At 43.4% G+C, this 23712-nt stretch overlaps 1 protein-coding gene across 1 annotated transcript; it reads right to left on the reverse strand.

The window, feature by feature from the left end:
- Positions 1-1210: 1210 nt before the first annotated feature.
- FGF19 (fibroblast growth factor 19) lies at positions 1211-6866 on the reverse strand. Its single transcript, XM_075753086.1, has 3 exons — positions 6449-6866; positions 6257-6360; positions 1211-2859 (listed from the first exon to the last, which is right to left on the reverse strand). The coding sequence occupies exons 1-3, from the start codon at positions 6675-6677 to the stop codon at positions 2527-2529; spliced, it is 666 nt and encodes a 221-aa protein (XP_075609201.1). The 5' UTR covers positions 6678-6866; the 3' UTR covers positions 1211-2526.
- Positions 6867-23712: the final 16846 nt, after the last annotated feature.

Below are 23712 nucleotides of genomic sequence, written 5' to 3' on the forward strand. Positions count from 1 at the left end.
TGGATTTTGTGCAGCCAAAGAAAATTCAGAGAAACCACACCTGATAGGGATTTTCCCATCTCCCAGAGGAATCACTTCCTCCGAGCAGCTGGAGGTTAGCACTCCTTTTGGTGTCCGGCACCTTGAAGTGCGAACGATGGGGTTTAACAACATAAATGGAATATGAAAGGGGTGTTTTACAGAACAGATGCAAATCCATGACTGCTTTATTGCAGATGAAATATAACTGATGATGTCTACAGGCACTGCTTGCCAGCCTAGGTCTACAACGACCTGAAAGGAGGTTATAGCCAGGTGGGGGTTGGTCTCTTCTCCCAAGTAACAAGCGATAGGACAAGAGGAAATGGCCCCAAGTTGCGCCAGGGAAGGTTTAGATTGGCTATTAGGAAACATTTCTTCACCGAAAGGGTTGTCAAGCATTGGAACAGGCTGCCCAGGGAAGCGGTGGAGTCACCATCCCTGGACGTATTTAAAAGCCGTGTAGATGTGGTGCTTGGGGACATGGTTTAGTGGTGGACTTGGCAGCGCTAGGTTAATGGTTGGTCTCGATGATCTTAAAGGTCTTTTCCAATCTAAACAATTCTATGATTGAATGACGAGGAATGGGAGGGAAACATCAGGCCACACTTGCGCAGCTTAAAGCTGAGCTTCACTCATTTATTGTGACAAGAAGGTAATAACTGGTGGTGTGACCATCACGTTTCCCAAGGCCAAAATTTAATGAGCTATTTCCAAAACCTTTCCATAACAGAGATATTTTTCTTAGACTCGCTGTTTCACATCAGTAACTGGCAGCAGATAGACCCGAATTCCAGCCTTGGCGTTCACTGCCTAGCTTTGGGAAAACCCCTCCGTCTCTCCGTGTCCTCGTCTGTTGTACCTCAACTATGGGACCTTCACAAGGGACTCCATCTTCACACGGCTGCTGCGGAGCCACATGTCACAGTTTGCTAAAGCTCCTTGAAGTCCTCAGACAAAAAAAAAATATCAGCTAGATTTCTGTGTTGAAGATGATTTTTTTTATTGCAAATGTACACATTACACTACTGATAATGCACAGAAATTTTAAAAGCTATCGTTTGCTAAAATTTCATGATTACAAAACTTCACAAAATCTGTTACAACTAAAAAACCCACCTTCAGGAGTATATAAATAGAATTTTGAGCATAAATAACAGTAACAAAATAAACAGATGTATGTATTCAATAAATTAATTATAAATATTGCATTGGCAATGAAGTGCTAGGTCAGAAGAACACCAGTATTTCCAGTAGAGGGTTTTTTTTTTTGTATAGAAATCTCTATTATAAATGAACCTTTGGAAATGAGTAGAATCCCTGAACCCTTTTCTCACATTCCACTTTTTTTTTTTTCCTTTTCTTTTTTTCTTTGGTTTCACCTTGGTTATTCCTTCGTCAAATCGTTACAACAGGAGAACAGAACTGCAGGCATCAGACATCTGCTTTTTGGCCACGAGGTACTAATAACCCCTTCCTGCAAGAAGAACGGCACGGCTGACCCAGTTCTGCGGCATTTAAGTCACTAAACTGTCTCTCCACTGATTCCCACCGGTGCAGAATCAAGCCTGGAGGGGACTTGAAAGAATGGCTGATGGTTGAAGACTAAACAGAAAACCTATTTTGCAATTGATTTGACCTATACATCATCCATTTTCAGTCTTTCTCCCTGTTTGCTAACGACATACGTGTGTATATACAACAGAACCTTCGTTTGCACGCTAATTTGAACTGCTTAGTCCCTACATGAATGCTAGTTCTGTGCGCTCTTCCAACCATACACTGAATTCTCACTAATGTTAATGAGAACTCTCTGCTGGATGATGCTGATCCCACAGTGACCGTAAATCAGCCTGTAAAAGAAATCAAAGATCCAGTTTTCCAAAGTACCCTTTAGCAATAAGGGAAGGAAGAATTTTTTCCCTTTCTTCCCTTATTTCCTAAGGGAAGAAAAAGCACAATATACAAGCAGAATTGTTTTTTCAGTGGTATGCTTTCAATAGAAAGTTTTCCCAGAACGTTGTCAGCAGCTTTTCAAGAAACAGCGCTAACTCTAGTTCGTGTAACCACATTTGCTAGATTTTCCTTAATCGTGTTTTGTTCCAAACGTTTGTCCTTAAGGCCTCTGAAGCTAAGAGACCATTAACCTCCCCGTGACTGGAAAAAAGCTTTTTCTGCATTTGCTCCCATGAGCAGAAATAACAGGTGAACATACGTGGTAATGCAGTTGATGTAGAAAAATTCTAATTATTTTATCATCACCACAGTAATGGACAAACTCTGATGAACCTGTTAAGCTTTTCTTATTTAATCCTTCTTTTCCAAACAGAACTATGGATAGGCAAGTCTTTAGACTAGAGAATAGCCTCTGGGCACTCATCTCTTACAAGGAAAAGGCTGGCTCCGTACTGAAATATACAAAAAAGTTCGAAATATCACTACACGAAAAGCTAAAAACCCCACAGTATTCTGCAGTATTTCTTTAAAAACACGTGTGTGCGCTCAGAGTCATTTCTGAAAGCTGGGGCTTTTCACCGGCGACAGTTTGGAGGTGATGCCAAAGGGGTCCATGCTGTCCGTTTCGAGAGGCGAGGAGTACACCTCTGGTTCGAACGCCTGGCTGTAATCACCGTATTCACCAAAGTCTGTTGACTCCACGGGCACAGTGTTGATCATTGGTAAGAAGTGAGAGAGTGGAAGAAAATCTTTTCCTTTGAACTGCTGTCTTTGCTTGGCACTACTCAAAGACACCGATATTCCGTATTTTTTTGATTTATATACATTGTAGCCATCTGGACGAATCTCCTCTTCAAAGGAACAATCCTCAGTGGAATACCTGAGCTGAACAGCAAGGAGTAACGAGAATTACAAATATGCCCACCGGACTCATTCTGTTCAACCACAACATAAACCTTGGATGCGACCAGCCCTTTTCCCTCTGCTGTCAGTGGGGGTGTCCCTCTGGCTTGTCATGGGCACCCCAATTTGGTGCACCCTGCAGACCCCGTTGGCTGCCCGCTGCCGCAGGGACGCAGGTGGGACCCACGGCGCTCACCGTTGCTCCGGTGACTGCTCTTTCAGTCACGGACCACAGCCCCCGGGATGAAGGGGCCTGAAGTGCCCTGCAGTGGTCAGGCAGTTGGACTAGATAATCTTGTAGGTCTCTTCCAACTGAAATATTCTATTCTATTCTATTCTATTCTATTCTATTCTATTCTATTCTATTCTATTCTATTCTATTCTATTCTATTCTATTCTATTCTATTCTATTCTATTCTATTCTATTCTACTCTACTCTACTCTATACTCTACTCTATACTCTACTCTATACTCTACTCTACTCTAGCTCCCTACATTGCACATAGTATGCATTTTGGGTTGTGAGGCCATTAAGAGACCTAATCCAGAACTCCTGAAGTTAATGCACATCCGTCACATTCAATAATCTTTGAATCCTGGATGTGTACTTCTCCACAGCTACCACACTTACCCTGTCCTGAGCACAGGGAAAAAGAATCTCTCATGACAGTGCTCATTTAGATAAACTGTCCTTAATTGCTGACAGTACTTAACTGCAGTCATGAGACCTAATGCAACAATTCTCAGGAATAAAACTCCAGCTCTATTAGAGATTTGCCAATGTTAAGGGCTTCAGGATCTGTTCAGTAGAAAGTCAGAGCTGTCGAAGAGAGTCCTTTCACAAACATGGCCAGTCAGTAAAACAATACCAAAAAGGCAATTGCCTTTTTTTTTTTTTTTTTTTTACTCAGCATTTGCTGCAGTTACAAAAGACCAGTTAACGCGGTGTTATTTGCTCACTAGACATTAGGTAGAACCGTCAACTTAGTAACAGTCCAAGTTAAGATTTTGTATAGTAGAACGTATTTTCTTAGATATGAATTTGTAGAAATAAATTTGTGATATACTGTACAGATAGTGTATTAGGAGTTTGCATCACCAGGTCAGACCTTTCCAGATCCTTACACAAGCACCTATTTCTTACAACTCCGGTGCTATTTCAGGCTCAGTCACCACAGGTGATTGAACTCACGGTCAATAAAAGACTATTGCTGATTACGTCTCAGTCTGCAGTGAAAAAAAGTGTCCTTACATGAACGCTCTGCCTGTCTGAACAGAGAGCATGTTTGAAACTCTTCAGTCCCTTCTCAAACACCCTCGGTAATATGGAGTACAATGAAGTGCATCCACTTGCTTGTCTTTTAAAAGCACTTTTTAAACTAATCAAGTAATTTTTAAAAAGGCATTTTCTCCAAATAAAATGATGCAACATTCATCCTTCTACACACATTGTATCTCAGAAAAATACGTGTCTATGGTACAAATTTATGGCTGAGGTGGTAGCTGTCCTTGTTTCTACGACTGCTCAGCCTCGCTGACAAGGATGATGAAATAAAAAAGCTTCTTGAGCAAGTGCTCATCACAAATAGCAGTTATTGATTGCGCCCCACATGTCTCAGCTATATAACTCCCTCTTCATTTCATTGGGATTGTCTCTCGTGCATTTTTTTAAACAAGTACCAAACGCACTTTAAGTATTTCCAGATTATTTTTTTCACAGGAGGATTTTATAGTATGTCAGTATACTCAGCAGTTACACATTTCCCCTAAACTACAGGCTACGGCACACCGCACATTCAAAAATCGACCCTAGCCACCATTTTTCTGGTATTAAAAAAGGGCCTGTTTCAGGAGTACAGGTGGTTGCCCAGATCAGTCCCCAGATGCCGTATTTGCCCTTTCATTCTCCCACTGTGACAAGGCAGGGACTTGCCTACGGAGCTGCCTGCCCGGGCTGTTAGCAGAGAGGTGACGGCAGGTGTCCACAACATATAGATTCGATGGCATGGCTACATGCCACTGTATTTTCAGGAACCCCGCCCCTGCAATTAATCCTAAACACAAACACAGTCTCAGTCAAGGCGTACGCATATGCCTTCAAAGCAGTGTTATATGACAGCTTTTTTAAAGTTCTGTGATCACTGAAGTCCAGCCAGCAGCTCCGATGGGAGCAGGATCCAGGCTCTGCTTTGTTTTCATTGATCATTTTGCTTTGGATATACATTAAAACATTAGGCTAATAATTGACCTACCATATCGTCTGAACTTATGCACCTTATCTTTGCATCGATCGATTCTAGCCCCGAAAAGCAAGGAAATTCAGAAAGAAAGACTTAATCCTATGTTATATACGCATTCAAAAACATCACTACGTCACTATTGCTCTTCTTAAAGATACTGGGAGTTTTGACAGTGGGACAAGTCCTTGCTTGACTGAAATCAGCAGAAATTTTGCCGGAGTAATCAAAGTAGAATCAAGTTGTATCTTTACTATGGCATAATAAAAAGCTGTCACTCTGTGAAACTCAGGCTCCTGTGAAGCAGTTACACACAGACTGAGTCTGAATCTTACCGTTCAAATTCTAGATTTGGCAACTTATTCATGTGGCTTAAAAAACTAGTTTATATCGCTGATAATGACTAGCCGATAGGCTGACATAGCTAGGGAAAAAGCATGACCTGACAAAGTAGTGTCAGGTAGTCACTCAACTCCTCAACTTCTTGGAGTCCCACAGGTGTGCTGTTATCACAGCTCAGAAGTGAGACGGTGGAGAAGGGTCCTTCTTCCCCTCGAAATCCTGTTTCTGTTTCCTACTATCTCAGGGTAGTGTTTCTGGGACTGGTTTGCGTGGCAGCCATCTGGCTGTATTTCCTTTCCAAAGGAGTAATCTTGGGGGTTTTTGTCAGAATACCTGACCTGAACAGTGAGAAATTATTCAGACTCTATGGCCCTACTTAATCTATTTCTACAGCAGAAACGCAGCCACCCACCGATGAGGCTTTTTAAAAATAAACGCAATTTTGCCCTGGACTGTATTTTCAGTGTATTTTGGCAGGGGACACGCAATACATATTTTGCTTTCTAAATGATGGTTCCTTGCCTTCTCATAATCCTCACGGCCTTTCAGGCAGTGACAGTGACAAGAATCCCCGGTCCGATAGAGAAAAGGGGGTGGTGGGGACCTGAAAGCTTTGTTAACCCCTTACCAACCGCAGCGATTAAAATAAATAAATAAATACATAAGCCAGCCCTTTAGTCTCGCCTGCCGTTTCACCGCGGTGACCGGGCTGGAAAGCTCCCTAGGGAAAGGCGAGCCCGGGGCAGAACCGCCGGGACCGGGGACCGGGGACCGGGGACCGGGGGGGCGTCGCGGCTCACCTGCCCGTACAGCCGCCCCGCCTCGTCCATGCAGAGGTAACGGGAGCTCCGCACGCCCTTGATGGCCACGGTGCGCACCGCCACGGCGCGGATCTCCAGCAGACCTGCGGGGGGGGTAGAGAGACGGAAAAGCGGCGTTAACTCTGCGGCCCCGTCCCGTCCCGTCCCCGCTCCGCTATCGCCGGTACTCACTCTGCGGGCTCTGGCTACCGGCGGCGTCCACCCGGCCGTCGCCGCCGATCCGTAGAAAGCAGCTGAAGAGCCCGTGTTTGCTGGCGGTGTAGAGGTGCCGCAGCCGGATCGGTTCCCCCCAGCCGTAGTTAACGTGCGGGCCGGCGTCGGGCAGCGGCAACGAAACGGCGACGGCGGCGAGACCCAGCAGCGCCAGGGCGGCGGGGCGGGCGGCGGGGCGCGGCCCCATGCCGCGGAAGGGGAGCGGAAGGGAGCGGAGCGGCGCGGAGGGGCGCGGAGGGGAGCGGAGGGGAGCGGAGGGGCGCGGAGGGGAGCGGAGCGGCGGCCGGGCGCTGGCTGAGCTGGCTGCGCCTCGGGGATGTAGCGCGGGCGAAGCCAGCCCCCCGGCCTTTTATAGCTCTGCGTTATCAGCCCGATCGATTCGGCTGCATCCAGCTCCGATATAGAGCCCATTTCATAGCGGGAATTGGTCAGATCGGTCACTCCCCCCGAAAATATTGATCGGATGACATCATTTCGCAGGGGACACCCTGAAGTCGCTCCCTCCCCATTCGCACCTCCGAGCTTCCCCCCCCCCCCCCCCCCTTTCTTCGAGGCTCCGGCCGCGCCTCTCCCCGTCGGGCCGGGGCCGGACCCCCGCGGTCCCGGTTGCCCCGAGGGGACGGACGGGCCGGGCCGGGCCGGGCAGCGCTGCCGGTCCCGCAGCCCCTGCCCTGATGTGAGCTCCGGGAAGGGGCCCGGGGGTGGGCGTGGGTAAAACAAACCCCATCCAGCGGCTCTGCGGAGGTGAGGAAGCCAGCCCGGGCCGGGGGGAGGCTGCCCTGGCTCACCGCTCAGCTCAGCTCCTGCCTTAGCGCTCGCCCAGCCTTTAGTTCCCTTGTCAGAAATAAAATTCGCTTTCGGGGAATGCTTTTTACACTATGGGGAAAATCAGGCTCAGGTAGGGCAGGGGAGGACCCTGCCTCTTTGCCGAAGCCGCTGCAGCCCCGGTCACCTCCCAGGGCAGCGCTGGGTACCGCCGTTCCCGGTTACCGGCAGCCGGCGGGCACAGCCACACGCCTCCCACGCCGCGACGGGACGGCCCTGCACGGCCCGGTACGGCCCGGTACGGCCCGGTACGGCCCGGTACGGCGCCTCTGGGCGGGTCGGCGCTGTTCCCGGGCTTTATTGCCGCCCGGCCGTCCCCGGCTGTGTCACTAGATGGAGCCTGGCACCTGGGATGCGGGCTGGCCTCGCCTTTGGGGGAGCTGCTGCCTGGGGGGCTCGCCAGCTCCTCTTCGTCCCCATTTGTACAAAGAGATTGGGGGGGGGGGGGGGGGAAGTACATGTAGTAAAACTGTATTGCCCGTAGCCAGCGGCCCGATCTAAGCATCAAACAGATTTTTTTTTTCCTGGTCTGTGCGTGGACTTAGTCCACACGGGCTCCTCCCCGGGACCTCACTCAGCAAGCGCTCCAGGAGAGATGGAAAGAAGCAGACAGACACATTTTGGGTTGTTTTGCACTTTTGTGTCGCAGAGGCACTTTAGGTGATTGTTTCTACTGTTCATCCAAACTGAGTATTAAAGGAATTTTCTCAGATCTCAAGAGAGAAAATGGGTAATTTCATAAAGAAAAAAAAAAAAAATCTTTCCCCCACAGGACACATTAAATAACAATTAAGCAAAACATAACCCCATGCCCCAAGCAACTTCTCTGAAACAACAAAGTTCCCATCAGCTTCAAGTGCTGTTTTTATATTTTGCTATCTGTTTACTTCCATCCTTTGCATTTCCATCCCATAAACACACAAATAACTTTTCTTTATGTGCAATCTTAGCTCAGTGAGGCTGTGCACATAGACAAGGTCATACAAAAATAGAGTGTTGTAGGATGGTGGCCTGGGCTTGTATAGATGCTTACACTGATTATCATGCGTAGCTTATGGTATTGAAGTTAATCACATTGATCAATCAATGGTTGCATCGAAAGCTCCCTGGAGGAAGGGATTATGTGTCACCAACCACTTCAAAAGCAGCTACTGCTTGTGACTACCTTTGGGGTTTTTTGATGGTCAGCTTGAGACATACATAAAGAGCCCAGTTTTCTCTGCATGGCTGATGAATAATTAATAAAAATCAGGACCACATCACTTTCAGGTGTCTCCTGCTGCATCCTCTAAATCACAGGCTGATTTGAGAAATTCTTGCCTTTCAAACATCACACAAGTTCACAATATTATAAACCCAGTAAATAATGCTAAGGCATCCGAGACCCTCATTTTTTTTTTTTTTCCTCTACAGAATTCTGCAATATTATTACTTTGCTACAAAGGCAGTTCACTGCCCTGCAACCCTGGGCCCCACAGCAGTTGTGCATGTAACTCATCCTGGCTACATATGCATTCTTCAAGGTACCGAGCACGCACCACACACACAGAGGTTATGGTCTGAAATGAATCTGAAAAGCTTTTTTAGTTCATTTTGTTGTGCATCTCAGTGAATAGAAGCTATTTTATGATTACTATTTCTGCTGTACTATAGTGTGAATAATATTCATGATCATAAGTATTCATTTTCTTCATCAAGAAGTCAAACTTCTTTCAGGTAGTAAGGAGTTGATGCTTGTAACTTGTTTATTCATTTTGACAGCATTATTTCCCTTGTGATGATCAAAAAATGAGCCAGAAAAGGCAAATCATTTGCACTAAATGTTATTTCAAATCAGTGAAAAAGTTGGCTATAAGTGAGAATTTCCTAGCAATCGATGGAGAGCTTTTAAAAATTATTTTCATTGTTACTGTTGCTGATGTTACATGGACTGATGTTTAAAGGTTCGTATCTAATCCAATTAAAATGAAAATGAATCATTTAACTAACTTTTTGGAATGGCTTCTCTTGTTGTAGGAGGTTTTCAGTCTAAATCATTTGTCCAAGTTCCTCTGTAGTCAGTGACAAAGGTAAGTGCCTCCAAGTACTTATCTGGACTGGATAGTACCAGCTGTTTAAGAGATATGGGTTAAATAATCTCTGGAAGTGCCTATTTCTTTATTGGCTCTGGAAAAAAAAAGCCTAGATAATTAAACCAGATTAAGTACCTTATTTTTAGCTAGAGCTAAATGAGCTAATGAATCTCACTGTTTTCAAAATATAGTAGTTGCAACGTGATTTTCAGTTCAGTTCCTGTCTGTGTCGGTGAACTTTGTCATTAATTGGCATCTTTTTACCAAAGTTCAATAGAAAGATACATGCCTTTCTGTAAATGTATTGCAGAAAACAATTATTTGCAGAACAAACGCATTATAGGATGAATCACACCATCGCTTCCAATGCTGGACCTGCTCCCTATATAAATGGAGCCTTCAGCAAGGAAACTTGGTAGTGCAGGACTTTTTGCTTTCATGGAGATATAGGAAAAAAACCCCAGGAGGAAAGTCTTGTAGAATAAAAATACCTCCTGGCCAAATAGTACACAACTGCAAAAGCATTTTCACCTGTTGTAATGAATCATTTATTTCCACTGCACTTTTCAATGACCCAATATAATTTCTGCAGAACAAGAACTTCAGCTTTCTGTAACGCTAAAGCTGAACTGAATGTGTTTTGGAAAAACGTAACTACCTATATTTAAAAGTCAAACAACCAGAGATTCTGGGACATGCCAAAACAATAACAGAGGGCTTGTGCCTAACTGGGCAATAACATCATTGGAACCAACTGAAATGAAACCGAGGAAGATCGCCACAAATAATGATCAGAAACAGAGCATGAAGCCACCCATGAGTAGAAGGTGGTCATAGCAGGCTACCTTGTGCTGGAGATCAAAGGAAGAATTACATAGGTGAGGCACTCAAGGCTGAGGGATGGTCAAAATGTGATGAACTAAATGTGTCTAGAATGAAGAGACATCTGCTCAAAAGTAGAATATCTACAGAACATCATGGTGAAAACTTTGGGTATGTAAGTCATTGCAGAAAGAGGGAAATGGCACAGAAACTTTAAGACTTTTTACTTCCTTTGGAGTATCTTTGGGATCTCCTGCAGATTTAGGAGTAGGTATTACATGAATGTGATTCAATATTACTTTTGAGAAGAGCTTGTAAGTCTTTTCCCCTTTTCTCTGAAATCAGAAGTGGGAGAATTACAAAGGCCGCAAATACTCTGAGGAAAGTAAGGTCCCAAGCAGAGCTAGAGATTTTAGTGCTAATTCCTTTGGTTTCTGATTTCTGGTGTGGTTCCTGCATGGCATCCCAGAAGTGACAGGAAAAAGAAAGCCTTTATTTTCCCTGTGGCAGAGGGCCAGCAGAACAGTCCAGTCCTTTCTCTTGCATCTGGTAGAGATGAGCATGTCAGGCAAATGAGGGAAGGCAGAAGTGAAGACATAGTACACTGCGATATGCGGTTATTCGAGCATGGGCTTGTTCTATAAAGAGCCTTATCAGCACAGCACAAGTTAAAAAACCTGCCTAAGAAGGAGAGGTTAGTCCACCATATGTCAAGGACTGCCCTGCTTCCCAGCTGCTTCTGCAATCCAAGAGGCATAAAGGTGACAATATTTCTCCCTGGGCTGTGAATGAGCGCAGAATTGAGATTCCACAGCTCCCGCTGCGTGCACCCACTGACAGGATGTCATACGACAGGACGAGCATTCACGGAGGCTCTCCCCAGATAATAATACAGGATAATAGTCCCCAGTGAATTAGGAGGATCCAAATGCATCAGACACTTAAAGATTTTTCAAATGATCAACTTCCGGAGGGGTTCCTCTTCTAAAAGAGCTCTGCTAAAGAAGGTCAATGTGCCGAAGAGATCATTGCTACTGTAGTTCATAGTTGCATGCGCTATTGCTGGTTCTTTCCTATGAACACAGCCAGACAACTAATTTCAAATATCTCTCACCATTCTGTTATCTAACGCTTTCTTAGCTATTGCTATCAGTCAGTGCATTCCTGAGAGCAATACTTAGCCTGGAATTGACTTGAAGCTTTCATGGTCAAATGATATCTTCTGATTAAGTCTGCTCTAAAGCTCACAAAAGTCCCATCAGCTTCAAATGGCTTAAATCCATTTTTTCCTCACTGTAAGTCGTTATTTCACACTTTGGAAATACTTAATCCACCCCATCTTTTCTGTGTGCTATGAAATCCTTTGTAATTCTGGTATAGAAGAAGCCTGATTGATTTTCTGGGAACATATTTGGTACAGTGGCTCTCCAGCACCTTATTCACGCTAAATCAACAGAAGTTTGAAAATGTAGGCACATAATCTAAACACTTCATTTAATTAAAATATTTCAGTACCCAAGACAATTGTAATCTGGCCTCTTTATGAAGGCTGAGATTTTTCTTACTTTTATTTTGGACTTAACACACATATGTGCAGTGTTGCTGGCTTATTACTGATGGTGATTTCTTCTTTAAAGTAAGCTTGCACTGTGATTATTTTTTGAGCAAACCTGCATCCTGTAGCAGAAATGATTAATTGCCAGTTTCTTTGCCAGTAGGTTACATTTTCATTTCTAGCTTGACCTAGGGAGTAACGGCCCTGGACTTTGTTTATGCAATGTGTTTCTGAAAAACATGAGAAAAGCTTTTTCAGAAAAAGGGTAATTCTAGATCACCAGCTTCTCAGTCAGAAGTGGCATCCATGGAGCATTTACCTGTACTCTTTTCTTGTCAGTGGCTACATAATGTTGCCTTTATGACAAGTTCCAACTCCGTGGGAAATATTTTTCCTTTAATAGACAGAGAATGGGCCAGTAGAAGAAGAAGATACACTAAAAAAAAAAAAAAAAAAAAAAAAAAGAAGAAGAAGAAAATAGATTTGCTACCAGAGTTTTGTTTCAAACTCACAAGAGTGAATACTCAGAGTTGTGGTCCTGTTCAAATACATCCAAAGCCCTGGGGAGCCAGAATTAATCAGGTAATCCTGGTCAGTCTGATCTAGTGACAATTCCCACAAAATCAGTCTTAAAGAGCACAGTGTGAAGCTGGGATGTGCAAGGACCAAGCAATGAGACCAATACAGGCACGTTAAATCAAACCTGACCCTGGAGCAATTTCACTGAGTTATATCTGGGATGAATTTGCTCCATAAAGCTCTAACTTCATTTCACTGTTGGTGCAAAATTGTTTTCTTAGTTAACTAGGACACTGACCCAGGGGCTCTCAGGTGGTGATTTTTTTGGAAGTCAGAAGGAAGAAAGGGGGTATGAAAGGGGTTTAGCTATGTCTGACTGTTTGGTGAGACACTGAATCCCCCCTTTCTCTTGAAGTCAGGCCTCCTATATGTAAGGGAATGCGATTATAACTCTGCTTACACGCAGAGGTTTTCTCCATGCCTCAAAAACACCTATGACAACAATCCTGATTTGTTGTGAAATTGATACAACAAAGTCTTTTAGCCGTAAAGATGATAACAAATTATATCGCTAATAGTATTTGGTAGGCTTATGACCATCGAAGTGGTATTTTAGTGAGAATCCATTAGGCTTGGCTGAGAAGCTATGGGAGAATTGTTATGGCTTATGTGACGGTGAGGATCAGACTACCCTATAGCTGTCCCTGATGGCCCATACGGGTAAGGTGCCTTTGAGATGTTCATCTTTACAGCAAGTAAAATTTACACGCTGCAGCTGTCTCAGGAGGATGATCCCACACAACCGAGTCATAGAGTCAGAGGGGCAAACATAAATGTAAGCAGTTGTGCTAACAAAGAGCTGGGTTTCCTCATAGACGCAGTTGGCTTAAACGACTTGCTAGGAAGGTTTGAGGGGTCTGAACTGCTGCAGAGCAAAAGACCTACATTAGTTATTTGCTAGAGTGATGTTGAATCACCCTTGTATTCTGCTAAAAATTGTGGAAAGTTGCTAGTCCAGCCATGGTCTGATAAGGCTGGCACTGCTTTTTTCCTGTGAGAATCCTATGCTTGCCAATATATACATAAGATCTGCAGATACTTGGCACAGTGAGCCTCTTGGAGGACAGAGGTGGAGAAGTGCCTGGCTTCTGATTGTCCCTATGCAGGTTAGCTCCAGATTGCTCAGTCCTGTTAAGACCGAAGTATGTGAAAGGTAAGAATTACACGTGTCTGGGGAACTTCTGCTTATATTCCACCGTAGATAGCTGTAGCGTGTTTGGGTCTGGGCTTCAAACACTTAACCAAGGTCAGATAAAAAGAAGTCTGAGGTCTGTGCTGAACACATTACAACATTTTACCATGTTGTGGAGTAGAAGAGGTAGAAAGGGAGTTAAAAAAGCCAGGTAAGACTCACAATTTTCTTGCTGCCTATTACTTCATGCTACGCTTGGCTGCTTATCATTACTAGGAATTGCAAGTCACCAATAGAACTGGATAAACTCTTAGAGATGTAAATGATTAGTGAATGCAGGTGAACGTTGTGTCAAAGTGTCAATTCAGTCCACAAGTGCTTATTCATCTTCTGTCATCACTTTTGATTATTATGATATTGCAGGAAGAACTCTTACTGAATTGATGAAACCCTGTATGAAACAGTTCTGAACAAATGCAAACTTAAAAAAGTACAAAGTTTCCTAATGACATCATTTAAGGCTGTTAAGAACATTTTGCACACAGCTTCTGGAAAGCAAAGTGATTCAGCGGACTCAATAGAAGTCTACCTTTCACCTCAGCCCATATCTTGGGCCTAAAACCATGGAGAAATATCTTAGAGGAAATAAAATTATTGTGCAACTCCTTCTAAATCTGTTTAGTAGATGGAGTTACTTTCCTTGGATTTAAAGAGAGTGATGATATCGTCCCTCCCTCTCTGTTCAGAACAGACCCAGACTCAATATAGGTGACAGTCATGTAGAAAGTTCTTCCACTTGGAAGTGAGAGGAAATAATTTTCTGCTGAAATTTTCTGCCTACACCCCAGCTGTGGAGTGGTTGCATGATTTGCCGTGAATCGGGAAACAGAGTAACTTTCTCTGATGTTCCTTATTGCAGCTTCTTAACTAGTCACGTTTGCTACTACAGAACATGGTTGTGGGACATTTGGGGTCAAGAACTGAAGGGCAAAGGTTACTGAAGCATCCTGCCCATGCGGCTCAAAGTGACCTTTACTTGACAAAGCAGAAGTAACATGGGATCTAAAAGAAAGGTATTCAAATATCCAGTCCATCCAAAACATTGCATTTGGATTGATCCTAATCAGCCATAATTTCCTAGTTTAATGGCCAATTAAAAGGCAATTTGAAAGTAAGAGAAGCAGAACAAATCAGCATGGAAAGAGCCTGGATGGTCTTTAGAAAATAATTCAAGTTTACTTAGGTTTTACACATCTGACTAGCGTTAAAACAAGTAGGTAATGGATGTCTTACTCCAAAAGTAATTCAGATTCATTAAATAACTCGTTTCGGTATGAGATAAAATCTGAAGCATCACTGAAAAGTGAGGGGAAATACCTTTATTAAAACAAGGGATTTATCTATCTAAACATCACAGTGAATATTAAATGGCATGTAAAATCCCCCACTATCTGGCTGTTGCATATGTTATGTACCTTGACCTGATGTAAGAAGCAGAATTAAACTCAGTATTTCTTTTATGTGTGTTTACAACTGTGGTCAGACATATAATGGTCAGAAGGTTTCTAATTCACCATCTTTAAAGCCCAAATGTTTTTATTTTAAATGCATCTTCAAATTTTTTTTTTTTTTCATTTTCCTGGAAAAAATGTTCCTTAAACAGTACAGGCCAAAAGCGAGAGCCACACTACCTCTAGTTCTTTCATGGCTGGAGGTACTAGGAAGATCCTTGCATGACAAGAGGCAGGGACACCTCAGATCTTGAAGTGAGCAAAACGGCCCAAGGAGCTACGGATGAAAAAAGTGGAGTCGTGGTGCCTCTTCCATATGGATCGGTTTTCAGTTCATATGCTCTTGAATACGGATCGATTGATTTAGGCACTCATTTTGCAAAGGGAATTGTAAAGACAGCCCCCTCACAACTAATTTGGAATTTAACCCATTTCAGAAGATTTCCAAAGTGGGACAGGAGTCCTTCTCGTAGGTCTATGTGGGGCACCAAGGTTTTATTCAATAGTGAAGGTTCCCTGACACCTGTATATCACTCTTTATCAGAGGTCTCTAGCAGATAAAGGCTGCGACAAAACAGCTACCGACCTCCGTCAGGTAGCCTCACTCTGCAGAAGAGCTGCTATTGCTGGGCAATGGACATCCCTTTTGCCATTCTCTTGACTAATAGATCACATATTGCCATCAGTGTGATCTGGATTCGGTTAGGCAGATGTGTCATTGATTGTATAATATTGTAGAAGGAACCAGCCGATACTAATGAAATAAAGAGCAGCGGAACTATAAATGGACCCTACACAAACCCTTGCTATTCACGGCTTGAGTGGCAATACCAATATCCCATTCTCAATCAACAGTAATCCCAAAATTTACTTTTTCCTCCAGCACACACACAAACAGCAATGACAACCCTTTGCACCATCACAGCAAATAGCAGTGATATAAAAAATCATCGATTAATCATTCACTTGCCTGACTTACATTTCCTTTAGAGCTGCATTTTGAGTGTCCATTTCCTGAGAAAGGTAGTCACAGACATATCAAGTACAGCTTTTGCTGGTAATTTATAACCCTTGCTACCTAAGTTCCTTCTGCACTGTCATCAGGTAACATTTTCCAGTTACGATGTCTAGTCACCACTTTGCTCTGAAACAAATCTTACCACTTGGTTAATGCGGTGGTTCATCATGGGTAGTTGGTATTTCTGTCTGACTTCACCACAGGGTACTGAATAATCATCATCATCAGTTAATGTTCAGAACAGTTTTGTTACTATTTGGTTAAGAAAAGGAGCTAAGGTCCAATTCTGCTTTCCATGGAAAAAAATAATTTACTTCAGTGGGAACAGTCAGACATTTGGCAACAATTTTGGTACTAAATTATTAAAGTATCAATTAATATTTATAGTTTAGGCCTGTTAAGGCCTCCTAAGAATGAAGGCTCGATTTTGCCTCACATTTTATGTGCATGCACAAATAAGCAACGATGTCACGTTTTCCTTTCTGCTTCCTGGCATCATGATGCACAATGAGTGGATTTTATAGTTTCCCAGCCTGTACATTTATTCCTCAAGAGTTTTGCTCGCGTTACAGACGTGAGCATGCACGGCTACAGCTTTTCCAATTTTAGATCAATGAGCCACACAGCAAAGAGCTTCGAGCTGGCAGGTCCTCCGCATTCATCTGAATGAAATGAAAGGGAGCTCAGTTCTTGGCTCCAGTTTTCTGTCACTCCATTGTCATTCAACAAAACGGACCAAAGAGAAAAGCGATCAATCCATAAACTCGTGAAGCCTCAGTCTCCAGCTGTCATCAGCTTTGAGCTCCCTCCACTGATCTTATCTGTTGCAGAGTGATTGAAAGTAATTTGTTTTGGTTGAAAGTAATTTGTTTTGGAGAGTAATTAGATTATCTCTTGGGGGGCTTCCTACCTGGTGACCCAGTGTTTCTCCTTGGTTTGCTGCTCATTAACATCAATTACCATAGAGACACTCATCAAAGGAAGGCTTGCACTGCCCAGGGTGGGCAACCTATTAAGAAATATGCTTCTCATTCCTGCTAGGAGATAATAAACCTTCTGATGTCAAACAATTATTTGTGGGTCAGACACATATGATCCCACTGGGGCTTAAGACTTTCATTTGCCATCCAGTGTGAAATGCTTAGTAATTAGGAAATGAGCTAGATCTTTCCTTAATGCTGTATATTGACGTGAACATAACAGGCTCAAGCAAACTGCTACGCAATATTTGTGAGCATTCGCTAACACTGCCCAAGCAGTAAGATGGACTGGTAGGCAGGCTACTCGGGAAAAACACAAGGACACATATTCCACACTCGCAGAGGTATTGGGACGACAAACAAAACACATCTCTGTAGGGGAAAGAGGCTCAAAAGTTCATGCTTTGACTCTTGTCCCAGAATCAACTCCTTTTGAGACAATTAATATGGTTATGTATATGACACAGCACTGATAAGCATCATAATAACACCAGTATCTATTTTTTTCTGTAATCATGTGAGCTCTAAATGACTCATTGCCTGACTGTGACATTTACTGGTAGTGATTACATCATTACTACTATGCCATCCTACAGAACATGACAAAATAAACAAGAACCATAATGATTCACCTTTTCAATCATATGTCTTTTTCAGACACAGCAAATCTGAACAAAAAATCGTCACAATTCTGCATTAATCTACAAACTTTCCGTCTAAAAATTTCCCTTTCTTACATCTAATCTTTGTGCCGCTTGGGCAGTAGAAAAAGGTTATAGAGGGAGCAGAAATGGCCTTCAAAGGTAAGGTTTGGTTGTTGAGGCTTCCCTGGCTGTGTAGAGGTGCTAGTGTCATCACAAGTCCCTGGGGCCAGCCCTGGCCATGCAGGATGAGCTGGGGTTGCCCACGGGGAAGCTGGGAGGGGGGGAAAACACGGTGAGAATGTCCTCGTCCTGCAGCTGGTGATGGCTACCTCCAGCTGTCCTGGTCCTTAGGGAGAGGAGAATAAGTTGGGGCAGTCCAAGAGTCACACTGAAAGGGAATCATCACCAGTGCTTGTAGTCATCAGTACCCACCCTGGTAGGTGATAGCGGCTCTCAGATTTTAAATACATGCTGTAAGTCCTTTAAATCTCTTTTCTGAAGAGCTGCTAAATGTTAACATCTGAAGTAAATAACTGTGAATTTTTTTCATTTGTCTCGTTTGAGTAATTAGGTCATTATATCTGAAAGTGATTGTTTTATGCGTGCCAAGAGCGAATAATGAAGACCTTTGATGAATCAAGCGAGCAGCATGTAAATGTGGGGAAGGAATGCAGAGGCAAATGAATGACCTTTCTGCAACAGAATTTCTCCCTGCGCCACCATTTTTATCCGCATTAAAGTCAGTTAATGCGTTTACTTTTTCCTGCTGTGTATATTATAGTTGATTCCTCAATGCTTCCTTTTCCTAATAAAATGCACATTGTCCAAAGTGTTTGCAATGTTCTTTAAATAGGCTACTGTGGGCCTGTTTATGAGCCAGCCAGCGGCTGCTCGTATAAAGCTAAACATTTCCTCTTCCCATAGTTTTCAAGGAGTGCTTAGAACTTAAATATTTTATCAGACTGTGTTTATATAATTTTGATATTATTGCTGAGCTATGGATGGTCTTTAGCCACCTCCCCAGCCCCTAAAATTTAAGTTCAATGAAAGTAAAAAAATAAACTAGTTTTATTACTTGTGATGGTGCTAGTTAAAAAAACCCCACAACTATATATATATACAAGGGCTGAACAAGCAATGGAAAATAAATAACCTTTTGTTTCTGAGGACTGATCCTCACAGGAAAGGGCGGATTGACTGCTTCCACTTAGCCGCTTCTGTGAGCGAGTACAGGATGTCACCCTACAGCCCGGTGAAACCAGATCGACTCCATGCCACTCATATTATAAATCAAATTGAGCAAAGCAAAGAAACTGGAAATACCGTGAGAAGACGGGCAGTGATTTCGTTTTGCAGGCTTTTCCTTTGAGCTCAGGGTGGGAGGAGAGCCGCTTGCGCCTAGGAGCATCTTCACCAGCGTTGCGCTGATGCCGGTGCAAGGGACGGTGCCCTGACCCTCACGATGTGGCCGGTGACCTTGTAATCCTGTCTCACGTCTTCTGGCTGCCAGTGGGAAACAAAATTCAGCCCTTCAGCAGCACGACTGATGGTGAGAGTGAGGATGCCACAGGAAAATTAAAGTACCCCGAAGAGGGAAGCAAATGCGTCTGCCTTGGTCTGGAAGGCTTCGGGGTAGGGAAGAGGAGCAGGTGACTGAATGCATTTTATCTGACTTGTGTACTTCACAGGTGTATTTACTGCTTCCAGGTGTACATATCTGTATACTCTACCTTCATTAACTGGCCATGGTGATTTTGAAGAAAATGAGTTCAAATTACTAGATTTTTTTTATTTATTTTTTTTTTTGGTATGTGGTATGTCAGTGGAAAAAGGGTCTGTTTAGAGCAGCATTTTAGCTTATGTCAGGATAAATGGTTTGAAGGAAAACTGATTTCCCTCCTTGCTGAGCTTCAGTTTGCTTTTTGGAGTAAGTGGTATCAGAGCATGTGGACTGAATTCACTTTGGATGAAACTAAACCTGAATATGTGCTCAGTGAAGTCCCCTGACATGCTGTTCACTCCTAATGGCTGTTCAATCCATGGGATCGGATTAAACCTTGCCTGAAGAACACCCTTGAACTGTGTCCAGTGTGGATGCTGGGTCCTCAGCACCTAGGGACAGTTATGGGGCAATTCATGTTATTCATACCATCTTTTGTTTTCTTAAATAAATACTCTTTTTTTCCTGTGCATGACAGACAGCAGGTCCAGTAATTCCAAATCTTGACATGGCATCTGGTAAAATCTACTATAGATTTAATTTATTTTCTCAGCAGAAAACAGGGTAATGTTTTATTATGCACGTTAGAAGCTTTGACTCCGTCCTTCATATCCCAATTCACTGCCCTGCCAGCTTAGGCTAATGAAGCGGAGAGTGTGAACCAAACTGCGGTGAATTCTTGCACCTGAGCTTTTACATCAGCCTGCCTGCTCTTGGTGTGGGATGGTCTCTGTTTGCAAGGTGATTTCTAGTTCTTTGTTCTCAGGTTTCCGAAGCGTAGGTCTAAGGAATTATGGAGGGGATTATCATCGGCTTCTTATTTACTTGTGGGAAAGCTACCAAGGTAGCTATGTGAAGCACGTCACTAGATAAAAAAACTAAATGTGGATCAAAAGGGACAAAGTCTGTGGCAAAACCTCCTGATTTTCCTGTTGGGAAAATGCCAGTTTTCCTAGCCAGAAAACTGCAAATTGCACAAAGTCATAATAGGGAAATGAGGCAGGTCACGTATCTCAGAAATATTGTGGGCAGATGCTCCTGTTTACAGCTGGCTTACTTTTGAGATTTTTCCTGGGACTATAGCAGATAGAATCAGAGTTTAAAGAATGAACCTCCTATCTGGATTGCAATACAGCAAGTGGGAGCTAATTCTGAAATGAATTTCTCATCCATGGGATCACAGGACAAGATACTTCCTTAACGGTTTTGTTAAACCTCATGTGGGTTTTGTTAAGACTCATGTGGGTCTTAAATCTCATCTACAGAACACCTCCGTCCCTTCTTGATTCTCTGCCACAGTAATGTAAGAGAGGAAAAGATGGATGAAGTCACAAAGAGGTATCCATTCATATTTTATTATCCACTGAATTATTGACTATTAGAAATGTAATCACCAAATCATTTTCTGTGAACACTATGGAGGAAAAATATTGTTCATTTGTATGGTTGATCTGGAACACTTTAGAAGCACAATGAGTCATTTTTAAATGCGCGAGTTACTCACCCAAGGTGCAGAAATGCCAGGGCATGAATTAGGGAGCCGCTCGCCCAGAAGAGTGGGAAATACCATGGATGTGCACAGCCTAAATACAGAAAATGCAACAATTTTTCTCTTTGAAACGGGTACCAGTCACAATCCTAGATTCATATCAGAAAGTGTCCACTGGCTACTGTTTGCACAAGCAATCACCGGTTAATTAATTAATAAAAGTAACCAACTCTTTGCGGGCAATTTACAAAGTGCCATTTGTCGCTGTCACGGCACATTCAACCATCCTGAGCTAAAAGGTGACTTCTGAAGCTCCAGAAAGAAAAGTAACTGGATTACAAAATACCAAATGCGGTTGCGAGGGGTTTATCAGCTCATGTTTCCCTCTATCCCGAGATTTGAGCGCTGGCCTGCTTCCAACATTTCCAGTTTACGACCACAGATTTTGCCCACCGTACCTCTCGATGGCTTTGCTGAGTCCACCTTTCCCCACCTGATGCTGCCGTACGATCCTATTCAGTCCCCAAAGGGAACAGCAGGGCTGTGAGGGATCCTAGGGACATGGGCAGCTCCTAGTAGAAGAAAATGAAATGCCAGCACCCTCTTTATTTGGCTGACACAACGATCCTGTACTGGCTGGTTCATTAAAGGGATGTTGCAAGATAGTGATTACAGGGAAAGTTCAGCTGGTTTCCCTTTGAAATACATAAAGGTGGTGTTCAGGTGATGGTTTGGAATGTTAGTCCTTTTGATGTCTGCGGGCTTTACACTTACACATCTGGAAGCCTGCGCACCTAGCTATAAACTGACATCGCAGCTATGTCTCACAGCTGGCTTCACAAAAGATCAGCAGGATGCACATCACTTACAAACGCCACGCTTTTCTTTTTTCTTTAGATCGCTTGAAATTGTATGTTGTTAACTTGTTACTTGCTTTGGTCATTGTTTTACTCATTTTCTTTCTACTCACCTTCAAAGAACAAGCAATCTGGCCCCACAGACTTTGCCGTGTTGCCACAGGAATAGCCGGGGCTGGGGACCGGCGTTTGCTCTCGGGAGCTGCTTCGAGACCCGCTGAAGGCTTTGCTACGGTGCCGAGTGCCCCCAGCCCGCCGTGACAGAGCCGAGGAAATCCTGCCAATCGAAGGAGACATGGTGGGGTCAGTTAGGGCACAAGTCTGATTAATTTCAGTCTCTCTAACCTCATATTTAATTACCTTTTACTTCTAGATTCAACTTCAGTCTGTATAAGGTGTGACAAAATGCCGTTATCACTCAAAAACTGCTTTATGGAAGCAATGCCTATGGAAGGCTTCGTAGCGTCACAGCTCACGAGCAGTACACGTGTTCTTGCCCAGAAACGGGAGTAACCGTCGTTGCTTTTTGTAAGACTTGGCCAAAATGCCGTTGCATTTGAGATACTGTTTGATTTGGAGTGTTGGCCATGTTTTCTCAGGTAAGCGGTGCTTTGGTCATGCTGCCTAGCGCTAGCTACCTACCTCATAAAAAAGCAGGTTTGGGGCTTTAAGATTGCTACATTGAACATAAGAGTTTGCTAGTTAGAACGTAAGACGAAGGATTTTCCAAATTCACAGTTCCCCTGCTTTCTACTTGAGACTCATGTTGAGCTATTGGAATTAGGGATTGGATAAATCCAGAACCATGGTGTTTAACATCCTTCAAATATTTCGTTGTAACTGGAAGGGTATGTCTGGACAGGCTTGTAAGGACACAAGCGTGGCTGGAACAAGGCAGAACAAAGATGAGTCTAGTCCAGGATCCTGCCAGTTTGGTAGTGGCTGGCTACGGATATCTGCAGAATGACAAGATAAAAAGGATCTTTGCAGTATCCTGTCCACTCTTTTGTCTTTATCCTTGTGGCTGCTAATAAATTGTTTGTTATTGTTTCAAACAAGATGCCCAGTGCAAATAATTTACTGATTTCTAGTTTTATTGGTCTTCTCTTGAGCCCTTTTGAAAGCAGGCATCACATTTGCTATCCTCCCTTCCTCTGACAGTAAGGCTGGTGGAAGCAGTAAGCTTTGCATCCCAGCTGGCAGTGCAATGAGTCCATATCTGAGCTCATTTAAACTCTGACACCCTTTGGTGAATAACACAGGTAAATATCCTGCGGGTAATTATCCAGTCGTATTTAGCCCAGGATAGAAATAGAAAGAAGATACAATGAGTGGACACCTAGACAATTAAAACATTATTTAATTAGACCAAACTGGCAAAATGTGTAGCAGCAATTCATCGGCTCATCTGTCTGTGGTACTCAGTTTGGTCTACAATCTTCCCGTAAATAACACTTTTGCTACATCTGTGCCCACCATTGCATTTTTATTTTTTTATTTTAATAAACACAGAAATCAAGGAATCTCCCATTTTATTCTCTAATTTCTAGAAAGTGGAGAACAAGAAAGTGCTGTATCTTAGACAAGACAGGTTTTCAAACAGCCAGTTCCCACCCAAGTCCATCAGTCCTCCCTCCCTTTCTCCTCCCAGGAACGCATTCCTGCAAAACTTCAGTTGAAATCGCTTTGTTATTTTCAGCGTGCTCTGCCAGTTTGCAGCCCATGCCATGACACAGCATTCCTCCCGCTTTGTTTTGGCTGCTCCGCTTTCGAGCTGACATTTAACAAAATCGCATTAATGCCTCCCGAAGACAAGACTCCTTGTTGAATGCAGTTAGCTGAAGTTGCAAATTTTAGGCACGGGCATGAGTGGGGCACGCAGCCATGAATCCCAAACGGGAATTTTCCCCTTCCTTGGGGTGTATGGCTTGTTTTGCCACGGAGCTCGCTTTGGGCACGGGTTGCACCCCTGGAGCAGCTGGATAAAGCAAAACCCTATGAAGACACTCACCACGCAC

Source organism: Balearica regulorum, chromosome 5 (assembly GCF_011004875.1).
Source record: "Balearica regulorum gibbericeps isolate bBalReg1 chromosome 5, bBalReg1.pri, whole genome shotgun sequence".
In the NCBI taxonomy this organism is placed as follows: Eukaryota; Metazoa; Chordata; class Aves; order Gruiformes; family Gruidae; genus Balearica; species Balearica regulorum.

Excerpts from the sequence above, each read along its gene's own strand:
- FGF19 (XM_075753086.1), bottom strand. The coding sequence starts at position 6,677 with ATGGGGCCGCGCCCCGCCGCCCGCCCCGCCGCCCTGGCGCTGCTGGGT. Across the intron at positions 6,361-6,448 it reads CGGTAGCCAGAGCCCGCAGA|GTCTGCTGGAGATCCGCGCC; the intron begins GTGAGTACCGGC and ends CCCCCCCCGCAG. Across the intron at positions 2,860-6,256 it reads CGGGGCGGCTGTACGGGCAG|CTCAGGTATTCCACTGAGGA; the intron begins GTGAGCCGCGAC and ends CTTGCTGTTCAG.